The 12,517-nt window shown below is 36.7% G+C and overlaps 1 protein-coding gene across 1 annotated transcript; it reads right to left on the bottom strand.

Moving 5' to 3' along the window:
- Window positions 1-3,603: 3,603 nt before the first annotated feature.
- On the bottom strand, window positions 3,604-11,526 carry LOC132561038 (multiple epidermal growth factor-like domains protein 10). Its single transcript, XM_060225755.1, has 6 exons — window positions 11,506-11,526; window positions 10,317-10,559; window positions 8,910-10,119; window positions 7,970-8,500; window positions 4,550-4,670; window positions 3,604-3,664 (listed from the first exon to the last, which is right to left on the bottom strand). The coding sequence occupies exons 1-6, from the start codon at window positions 11,524-11,526 to the stop codon at window positions 3,604-3,606; spliced, it is 2,187 nt and encodes a 728-aa protein (XP_060081738.1).
- Window positions 11,527-12,517: the final 991 nt, after the last annotated feature.

The following is a 12,517-nucleotide window of genomic DNA, read 5'->3' on the forward strand; positions in this document are numbered from 1 at the left end:
ACGGAGTAGATCGAGGTTCACAATTACCTTTCATTAAAAATGGTCTTTGATATATGATAGTGCCTTGGCTAATGTTTTGAACATGCATGATGCTGATTAAGTCTCTCGGTTGGTGTTCTACTTAGAATGTAAAGACGAATGTTTGTGGTGTTGTCAAAACAGTAGAGTAATGCATACGCTGGCACCATATCAAAACAGCAAATTACGCTTTTGTGTAATGGCGGAAGGCACTCGAGGGACTAGAATGTGAGGACTTCATGACCTCATCAAAACTAAGCGGTCGGGTGAATTTCATATGGGAATCTATGGAAGGATCCCTAAGGGGGAAATAGGTACTTTCTGACACAGGTATAACAACTAACTTGCCTCCCATTTCGGTCGATTTGTTTTCCAGTTTTCCCTTGTTTTGGCCCATCGATTTATCTTTTCTTGGTGAAATGGTCAATAGACCTACTCACCATCACCTGGCTGTGTAGCCATACAACACTTTGCCTGGAGGCAGAAAGTGTTATAGATGATAATGCATACTTTCACGTGTTATTAGCGAGCAGTACTGTATATCATAATTGAATTTAAGATTTTTAGCACTTCACGCAAAAGGGTTTTCGTTTTGTCACTTATTTTAACAAATGTAGCACTGTATTTAGACTGACATTTATCGCCGGTTTTGGTCATGCTTTTTCAATGTGGATTAAAGAATGGTCTACGAATCTCAATTTTTTTTTCTATGGAAATATTTAACCTGTTTTCATCATTTTATGAAAATGGTGATTCTATATTCCAATTCATGATCTCGGTTCACATTTACTATCAGCATTTCTCTTACAGTATATACCCATTAGTATTCACTAAACAGTATTACACGTTCGCCAGCACTTCAACAATTACCATTCCACAGGGAAACAATTACAATTATTTCAAGAGCTTTATTGACTTGGATTCGAAGCAGATTAGCTATTATCTGTTCAAAGCGAAAAATTACCAAGAACTTTGTTGTTTCCAGTTTGAAGCAATATTGTCATTATCTTTAAAATGGTTTTAAAGAATGTCAGGTGACAAATACAACATTGTGATATTGGCGAGTACAACTCGTAATTCTCTAGCGATAGGTTTGAATGTGTTTCCGTAACGCCGAAATTGACCTCCGATGGAAATGAAGAATATTTCTAATGCTGACCGGAGTCAACATGTCGGGATAGCTTTCTGTGCTGTATTAGTATTATAATGCTTGTGTATGACAACGGTGCTTACAGGTCTATACTGCTGGTATCTATATAGTCAAATGCTGGTATCTTTATAGTTCAATAAAGCTTTTATATTACTTATCACAAATGTATGTCTTATTTACTGAGTATAATTGGTTACAGATATTTAAAAAAAATATTGTATTAGATACACATTGCTGGGGGAGTGGTGGTTCTTAACTTTAGGCCGAAACATATTTAACTAATCCAGTTTATATTCATATCTGCATATACATTCTACAAAATACATAATTATGAATTGATTTCATGATTAATTTCATGTAGAAAGCAGAACAATCGTTACCGATTTGTGCTGAATTCAAACATAACTCTGCCTTACATAATTCAATGTACAAAATTCTACAGTATTCATAGTTTTTTTATTCTATATATAAAATTAAAAATGAATGTGTTAAATGATTTAAAACTCTGACAATTCTCGATAAATCACAAGTGTCGCAATACAGTTTTTTTGCCCTCTCATGAAATATCAATAATTCATGTCCGTAATTCCGTCGACATTAACGTTCAGAACTAATGGTAATGAGTGTTTTGTAGAACGCATTAAACATGACAAATAAAACATTGTTACAAAGCTTTATTCAAACACGTTTGATCTGATAAAGATAAAGATAACAAAACCAGAAAGTTTTTCAAAAATCATGATTTCCACGTCACTTCTATCAAAACAGCGGGGGTATTTCTTTTCTTTCTTTTTTTTAACAAATCACTTAATTTTGATACGTCGAAAATAGATTCCCGCAGGTTTCTATAAAAAATTCCCAAACAACGGTTTTTAAAAATCTATGGACAAGGATTGTAATGATATCTTTTTATGTATATATTTAATGAAACTATACTTATCACTTCAGTAACGTAAAACATATGACTTTGGGTGAATAAATATGTTCACAATAAAACTGAAAACTTTGAATATGTACCCGTCGTATATGACACAAAGAATTGATGTGTTACTTATTAGTGCACAGCTCGCCAAGGTTAGATTTTTAAAGGTTAAAAAAAAGTGCAATTACCCATAACATGTCTGGAAATTCATTTTCAATGATGCGATCCCATTGTATATTACTTATAAAATACTGAAATAGATGGAATCAATCTTGTCATTTATTTTAGCAATCATTATGGTTCAGTTATTCATATAACCAGTGTGTATTCCATTGATGTTACATTAAGACGTGGATTTGAAAGATTTTTATAGTGTCGTTCCCAAGGAGGACGATATATAGACAATTGACGAACTGGCAAAGCATTTCCTGTTGGAAAAAACATTGTGTTATACACAGATATAAGTCTCCGTCAAATGTAATTTGAAATTTTCTCACATATTTGACAAGACACGATTCATTGAAATGTTTCACATAAGAAATAATCTGATTTTCTTCAAACAAAGTTTTCTGGTTACATTCACGCACTCATTTGTCTCTAGTGAGTTTCACTTTGGTGAAAGAAGCGTCGATTTAACATCGATGTATCAAGAGTCAATTAAACACCGATTTAATAAAGATAAACCGTTCAACAGCTATCAAGCGTTCACTATCTTTAGATGGAGGCGGGAAATGATGTAGCACTGTTCGATCTCTAGAAACATTACGAAATAAATCACTTCAGATCACACGAAGAATAATTAACTTACTGCAACTTTGCCCTTTATCACATAATCTCGCTGTGTACTCATGAATAATTTGTTATCTGTAACTTTGGTACAACATTGATATAACTGAAACGTAAAAGGACACAGGACGTTGATAACATCACGTTGTAAGAGCTACGTACGTAACTAGAAACGAAATGGTTTTGAAAGATAACAAACGCCTGTAAAGGCCTCGCGGAGACCGTTTCACGATCCATGCAGTACATTCTGTTAACACAATAATACCACCGGCAACAGATAGTGCTTTGAGCGATCGATGGTGCTGATGTTCTCTCCGAACTATTTGTCGTATATATCCACAATAGATTTAGAACACTTCCTTCAAATAGTTTCTTTTTCGCTGAGTAAGAAACTAGTTCTGTCATCCAGTGGGTCTTGAAAAAGCAAGTTTATCTCATATCTGTATCTGGTTCAACTGATTCTGTCTATTCGTTTAGCAGTACTAGTTCTGATTTATGCAGCTGTAACCTAATTCCGTTTGTAATTAAACACACTTTTATTTTTAGAGCGTCATTAATATGTTGTCACTGTCTCTCGAGGCCTTCTCAAGAACTAGAAAAATGTCATTCTTTTGATATTCGAAGGTCCTTTTCAAGCGAATTTCCAATAGAAATTCAGAAAAAGCACTATCGGCTGTGATATACTCCAAAAATCTATTGTGCATGGACGATTAACTATAGGAATGTGCTATAGAGTTGTCTGGCCCGGTGGATCTGTTGGGATGTAAACTTCAGCTTTCGAATTTTTCCTGAAAAGAAGATAAGATAATAAAGGTATGAGTCAAGATAAGAACGCTTTCAATATTTTTTTAAGAAAGAAATGATCAGGTTACTCATTCAAAATGCAAGATGTCTCTGAAATTTCAACGAACCATAATGAAATGATTCATTGTCTTTTGTAGTTCTAAGTTTCCAGCGATTAAAACTTATTTACTGCAGTATCAACCTTTGATATCAATTTGTTCACATTATTACGTGGGACAGCCCGTAATTGGTTATACTTGCTTTTACCAGTTGTCTTGTACATGCCAAGATGTATTTCTAAAATCAAGAAAACTGCCATACGACTTATTGGTAATTAACATGGATTCTTATTGACAATTTAAGACGCATGAATAATCTGGCGTTAGATGATCTGGATTTTCCCGAAATGATCTTCATATGAATTTTTGCAAAATTGAACATATGCGAATGGTTCAGACGAAGTATTCAAAATAGCCAACCAAGATTATTATCTGCAGTATACATAGAAAAAACATCTATTGTAATAACGGGCTATCCCTAACCTATATGTAAATATTACTCGATATATTGAACAAGTAGCACTTATGACCTAGTTACCCCACCAAGAATCCATCTTCTGATCTTTACACACATCAAGCAATACGTAAGATAAAAATTACTGACCTAAATACAAATATACATGAAAGCGGTATTACAGATGCCGTGCCATGCGGGATATTTAAGATCGTACAAAAGACACAAATTAATTGGACCGTTTGATACATATCTAGGTAAGATTGAGTAGAGACAAACAATGAATTAATGGTCAGTGAGAGTAACTACACACCTATCTAAGCCTCATCAAATTATTAACGCTGTTAGGTTTGATAGACCAACAAGTGGGCACTGACCTTGTTGTCCAGCATACATAACACAAAAGAACTATCAGCAGTCCGACCCCTGCTGCCCCGAGCACGGCCACAGTCGTAAACAATAGGGAAATATCCACAGTTTCAACCGTCTCCAACTTCGCTGCAAAAGAAATGTTGGATTATATGCTTGCAAATATCATTTTCTTTTCCGACTTCTTAGTTGATTCATTTTTTCTGTTTACTCGGTGTTTACTCATTGTCGTGTGTAAAATATTCATAAGTTCTGTTGGCGTTTTGATCAGCCGATTCAAAAATAAAATTGTAATGTGTAGAACAACGTTAAATTGGAAACCTTCCTTGCTGATGATGTTTTGAGAAAGAGGGACACTGAATATACGGTAAAACGTACAGCGCTGCGGAAAGAGCAAAGGCAGGCCTCACCAACGACAATACGAAGGTCAGAGGAACACGTCTTTAACCAAATCAGTCAACCTATCTATCACAATGCGGTAGTCAATCGTTAAAAAAACCACTAATCACCTAGCGGGAGGAATGAAGATGAGAAAAAATGTTGCAATTGTACGATAGTGGCATTCCATTAATGGAGATGGCAGTAAAGGTCAAAGATAATTTCTCGACAACAAACAACCCGACAGCTGCGATCGTCAAACTGTACATCTTCTCTGAAATAGATGACAGGAAATCAAAGAGGAGGAGCAGTTTTTACAGCCGAAGCATCGCAATGAATTTCAGAAAGAAAAGTCAGAATGCTAAATCATTTTGAAAGCAGTGATGCAGTTTGCGGTGGTCTCTACGCATTACTGATATATAAAAACAGTTTTAGAGACAGCTATTTCAGAGAAAACGAAAATAAAATATATAGAAAAGATAAAATAAATAATAATAAACACAAAAATAACACACCAAGAGGAAAATATCTATGTTTTTTGATCGATAGCACCTAAGACGAGACTTATACGTTACTGGAAAATATATATACGGTTTCTTATATACGCTTATAACTGACACAAGATTACGAAAATTATATCACAAGTATAGAGACGCCATGTAACCTGTATCGCAATTGTGAATAAATAAACATCCACCAATGTGTGTTTGTAGTATTTATATATTCTTAGTGGTTTTCTTACTAGAGATTATTTATATGAAATGTTGCAGAAGTTATTTTCCTTTACCTACTTTCAAGATATTTACAAAGAGTGGTGATATACTCGCTTTCACTAGACGTCCGCGTTTCAATTCCCCGAGTTGACGTTATAAGGTGTGGGGTCATCTGCCTCACCACATAGGGTTTCCCCGTGTAATTCGACATCCTCCCAAAGAAAACCCTTTGCGCTTTTTTTTCAACTGGGCCAACAAGAGTCAAGAGTGATTAGCATAACCCAGATAATTCTATTCGAATTAGAAGGGAAGGGGTAGTTTGGGTGTTAACCAAAGAGAAATGGACAGATCACTGCGATGGAAACAGCAGAAACTACTATGATTTTATATGATGAATAATGTTTTTTCTTTTTTTTTATATTTTGTATATTGTGGTTAAATATATACTACATCAGGAACGATACTATTAGTGCAGCATCCTTCGTTACTTTCTTTATCTCATTTTATTAATGTCGCTTTTTACTATAATCACCCACATATTGGTTGATTTTTTGTATACTAAGCCGACCTTATACATCGTATCTGCAATATGATATCTCATGTGTTCAGACACCGTATCTAAAACTAGATAATATATCACAAAACTACCATTAACGATAAGACATGGATGGGGACTTTCTGGGGTAAACAGATCACAGCTGGAAGGTAATAAATCATCCAGTTCTTTTTATACTTTAACGAATAAACTAAATAATCATTTACATGACCAGTAAGAGTAGCTGACATTCATGAAGTAAATTCTAAATAGTACCAGATATAAAATGTATATCATAGGCACTGTTAGTAGGACGTGTATAATCAAACAAAAAATTAATTGAACATTCATACAAAAACCGAACTATGATATAGATACTACTTCTGATTGCCAAACATATTCTATCAAAAGAAGATGGGAAATGGAGTATTATCTTGCTAAACACTGTCCAGAACCATGGACACTGTGTAGATTTGGAGCATCTACCTTCAGATCAGCATTTGAAAAAGTGGTAGATGAGCAGCTTTGCCCTCCAGGAAAGAATATATCATCTGTTTACGATACATCTTGTTGACGAGTTTCATTAAGGTTAATATGAAAAGTAATCATTGAAAGAAACACGACATCAACACTAAATCCAGATGAGAGACATATTTTCGATTTATAACACTATCCCTCTTCGGAAAGATTTACATAAAAAAGCAGTAAAAATATTAAATGATACATATATATAAGTTAGATTGACCTCTTATTTACTTAAACGATATGCAGTGTTATTGGCTCAAGATTGAAATACTTTAAATCACTTCGATTTCGTAAATATTTTATTTCGCGAACTTAACGCTTCAGATATATTCGCGAATACATGACTTCGCGAAAGCAGAACAAGCATTGACTTTGAATTTACAAATGATGACCTATTAGAAACCTGTACACTTCAAGGCTCTGATATCGGTAATTAAATTCAACATGAATATCACCCAGCGCTATTCTCGTACAAATTATCGCGAGGGATTTCAATTCGCGATCGACGCGAAAAAAATCTCAACCGAAAGATATGTGATTTACAGTAAAGACACATCAATATTTTGCAAATGTCAGGAAAACAATAGATTTCAGCTGTGTGGTTACAAAACCAAAGATCAAAGAGACCCAGACATTGTTTGCAGTCACATTAAAGCAGGACGCCATAGCCACGTTCATGGTTTATTTTCGCCTCTTTAATTACCTGGAGATCATCGTATGAATGGGGGCATTCGACGGAGATGGGGTTCGCTTTAGACTCGTTAGGTTAGTGGGCATGTTGTGGTGAAGCCGGGATCGGTTTTGGCGTTATTTGATTATCTTGTCTGTGGTAGACCTACATATTCCCTCTGGTGTCGCATGTGCATTTGGCTACTTACTGAATGTAATCCTACAGACCTGTCGCTAAAGCATGAACAGCACATTCAGATATTATTTGAGACAATGCCACAATAGTCAATAATGAAATTGCTTTTTTCTCGGTATTTTCCTATTTCCCAAATGACTCCAACACGCGTTTTACATGCAAATTAGACATTTAGCTTATGTTAGGTGTCTTATTAAACGCCATGTTATACATGTACTTAAAAAGTGAAATGTTCAATGACAACACGACATGATCTTTCTGTGGTGTTCCCGGGTACATTTGTCATGTTGTCGTCCAGCCATGACGACAATGTGCGACAATTCGTATACGAGTCATGACAATGTCTTCATTGAAACCACCCGACGGAGACATAGTAGAGCAAGCATGTGACACAAACCCAATACATACTAACCTAGGCACTCTGGACCTGTCCAACCTGTAGCACATCCATACACACACAGCCCATCGTCCCGTGAACATGCACCATACAAACAATTAAGGCATATCCGATCACAGTAGAGCCCGTAATTACCAGGGTAACATCCAGGTGTAGGCAAACAAGTGCCTGTAAATCTGTCACAACGATGCCGCTTTTCAGAATCCACTAGACAGTTTTCTGGACACTGAATTCTACAAAACTCTCCATAATATCCGGTTTCACAAGATGTCTCTCTGTATGCTTCCGTCCACGTGACGTCATCCATGACGACTTTGCAGGACGGCGGTGCCGGGGAGCCGAGTGTGTCTTTACATACGATACACTGACCAGACAATTGGTCACATGCGTAACAGGAGGACTTGTCCGGACATGTAATATTACAGGATATGCCGTATAGTCCTGGCCAGCAGCCATCTGCGCAACCCTGTCCGTCCGTACATATACCCTCCACACATCCATCACAACTCTGACTACAGTCAGGTCCATGCCACTGCGGCTTACACTCTGGAACAAAGCAAAAAAATCTTGCAGTGCTAATGGTACTTGACACAGACAGTTTCATTTCTATATTGATATATTTAATACCATTTCAAAAGAGAGGGAAATTGAATGAACAGTCAACATCAATATGGCAGTAAGGCACAGAAAAAACCAAACTTGTATTCCGTTGCAAGTCCTGAAGATAGTTTCTTGGGTTATGTATCTCAGGACACTGGGATAAAGTTCTTACTTTACTTTCGTTTTCTACAAAGCGCAAAGTCATTACACTGAGATAAAGTTCTTTGCTTAATTTCGTTTTCTACATTACACTGGAATAAAGTCTTTGCTTACTTTCGTATTTTACACAGCGCAATGTCATTATACTTAACCAAAATAGGTGATCTAGATTATTCTTTTGTTCTGACATACGTACTTAAACAGACGCCTGTCTCACGATCACATACGTCTTGTAAACATCGTTCACACTCTTTATAGCATTGGATCCCGTAGTATCCTGGGCTGCAACCCTCGGCACAGATTCCTGAATCATTACATGTAGTGTACTTGCAGTTCCTGGGACAGTGAAGGGTGCAGGTATGATCATAATATCCTGGTTGACATCCGTTAATACATGTACCATTAAAAGCATGACATATCTGATTAACACAGCGACCACACTCATTGGTGCAGTATTCCCGCACAGAGTCCAAATACCACCCCCGTGCGCACCCCTCTAGACAGATCCCGTCGTGGCTCCGGCACTTGTTGTCTTTGCAATGGAGACATTCTTCACAATGGCCGTTAGTGATATAGAAGCCCGGCTCACATTCGGTACAGTCTAGATCGTTTCTGATGGCGGAATACGGTTTCTTCCGATAGGCACACTGAATACAGTGAGGGTAAGACTCTTTACAGAAAGATGCGTCACATTTCTTGCCAAACCATTCATCATTACATCCGTCGGCACAATGACCTAAATTTCCGTGACATGTTCTGTTACCACCTCTGCAAAACGGACTACACTTATTGCTGCACATTATACCATAGTATCCGCTCTGACATCCGGATGAACAAGCTGCAGAGTTACTATTACATACAGTTCTGTCCAAACAGTGGCTACTTTTACATGGACAACAACCATTTTCAAAAGGAAACCAGTCATTTTTGCTACACAAGATGCAATCAAATTTGCCCTTCTCGCGCTCTGTACATTCTGAAAAGCTACATTCACACGCGGAACCGTATCGATCCTCATCATTGCATTCCATGCATTCAAGTCCTGATCTTAGACATGTTTTACATTCATTTATGCAATTATGTTGACAATGAGATCCATAGAATCCTTCATCACACAACACACACGTCTTATTGCTACTACAAAAAGAACAATTGGGTATACACGGATTATTGCACTGTTCTCCGAACCAGCCACTTTGACAATCACAATTTCCTGTTCGTCGATCACATGTTGGGCTTTGACAATATGGAGAACATATCTGGTCACATTTCAGTCCATACCATCCTTCTTTACAGGAAGAACATTCGTCGTTAGTGGTGCAGCTTTGACAGTTTGGTAGAGTACACGGTAACTGACATGTAACTCCTCGCCACCCTGAGTTGCAGACAGGACACCTTCCGGTCATCTGATCACATGACAAAAAACAGTTTGTACCACAGGTATTATTACAAAACAGGCCCCAGTACCTGGAGTCACAGACGAAACAAGAGCCGTCATTCCTGTTACAACTAAGATAGCAATGTTCGGGACAGTCCATGTCGCAACTTTGACCATAAAACCCTAATTCACATGCACCAATGCATTCCCCTGTATCTTGATTACACTTTTGATGGGCACGTGTGTTACAATGAGGCGAACAAGGAAGAGAGCAGTATGATCCATGAAACCCATACGAACATCCGTCACATACTCCAAGCATTTTATCGCAATTGACGTCTCTGCAGCGTAAAGGACAATGGTGTTGACAGGAGCGACCGAAGAAGCCCGATTTGCAATCGCCGATACATGAGTACTGGCCGTCGAGTTCATGGCAACTGCCATCAGGACATCCTCTGCACTGATTGTCTGCAAAAGGCATAGTTCAAGCATTAACTACGTTATTTCAGAAAAAAGTTTCCTAAAATGCCTTCCGAAAGGATGCGAATGACAATGAACTAAAAGCAAAAATAGGCAAACTTACAGTCTATACCACTTATGCTTTCCATGATTGCAGTATTCGCAATTTAATATCATTGTCACTACTTCGAATTTAATGGATTTACATACGTTCCACAGGTAATCGTGGGTCTTCTCAAAGAGTAAATACAGTACATCAAACTTCACTGGTTATATATTGATTTAGAGATATAGATGTATCAGTCGAAGGGATAACATTCACCTACATCCTTTAAAGTAGCCTTTATCAAATTGTTACAAAAGGAAGTGTCGTCTATTAAGCATAATACGCTTACATTCCGGAACACATATTCCTTGTACTTTTTCAGAAGTCTTCATGTAAATCTTTCTTTTGTTCATGTATTGCCCTAGTTTCATTGACTTTGAGTTTGGATTATTATCATGTTGACATGTTGGTATTTACTTTTTTCCCCGTGAAATTTCACCACATATGTACACCGTATATGGGCGTGAAAGATAATTACTATTTTCCGCACTGCAATCTGTCAGATAGTAGTAACATGTGCAGACATCTATATTCAGAATCCTGTAATTACAATTAAGCGTGTGACAAAATCCACCGTGGTACTGGGAATGGTTATGCATCATGCTGCACTCAAGGTTATCGTATTGCTTCTGGTAATATTGTTGGTAACATTTGGCGAACAGATATGTATCCAATCAATTATAAAACTACCAATTTCCAAATAAATACACTAAGTCCCTGTTAACGGTCTCCTTGATGTTGTCGAGTACAACGATTACATTTTAAGCTTGTGTTTATGTAGGTGATATAGTCTGTTTCAGATTATCAGGCGTACACAAATGAAGTTTTTATTACATTGTATTTCTATACCGTTAAAACTGCAAACGACATTATGATACCATCATAACACATACATTTTCTGTGTCGTGTACTAATTTTGTAATACTTGTAGTAGATTTAATGCCTAACAAAGAGAATACAGAGTCTTTATATGACGATAAAAAATTCGAAAGATTAAGGATGTTATCTGTTTAAGAGTTTTAGCTCCATTAATGGGTAATTTTTTAAGGAAGAAGGGAACGAGGATTTGTAAAAAATGAAATTGTACTTGTCGGGCGTTGATTTATTTCAAAGATTTATTAAAAAGATAGAGCCGTGTTTGATGTTCTTATATAACACGTTCAGAGTGTTAACTAATGGTTTGCAAGATCTATGTACGTCAGAAACTTTATGTTCTGGAACATTATGCTTTATTTTAAAATTGACATAAAATTTCAAAATATTATCTAAAATGGCAGCACTTTAAATGCCTATCAGTGTCAAGTAGGAATTCAGCAGGAGTGTTATCATTCACTCAATATAAAAGAAGTATGAAAAAAACCAATTGCACCGAAAGAGAGAAAACTGCTGGGTCATCTGCACGTCTGCTATCATTTTCCAAATAAATCTTTTAAATTAAACATTTATCAGTACTATTCGTACTCAATACAAAATAAAAGGACATCAGAAGTTCAAACAGAAATAATGACAGAACTCGAAAAGCACTTTGAACATAAGACTTATATATCAAAACGTTTATTAGGTTAGTTATCACTATACCGGCTACCCTCTGTCTGCTTATTGAGATTAACGTTTGCCGAGAATGTATGTCTGTGGGATAGTACTGTCGGGCAGTAATGTTAGAGAGACTGGTAATGGTATACATACTACTAGCCATATGGTCTCTAGAGATTTCTTCGGTGTCGATATGCACGCGGATCACTGCTATCACTACTATTAGAGACATTCACGAATGCATTGCAGACAAAATTGATTGACGTTTTGCAGTGTGTTCCCACAAAACTTGCAAATATAGCGAAAGAAGATTTTATAAATTGATCCA

The sequence above is a fragment of the Ylistrum balloti genome, unplaced genomic scaffold (genome assembly GCF_031769215.1).
Source record: "Ylistrum balloti isolate Yb309-2 unplaced genomic scaffold, AGI_CSIRO_Ybal_v1 Utg371142, whole genome shotgun sequence".
Lineage (NCBI taxonomy): Eukaryota > Metazoa > Mollusca > Bivalvia > Pectinida > Pectinidae > Ylistrum > Ylistrum balloti.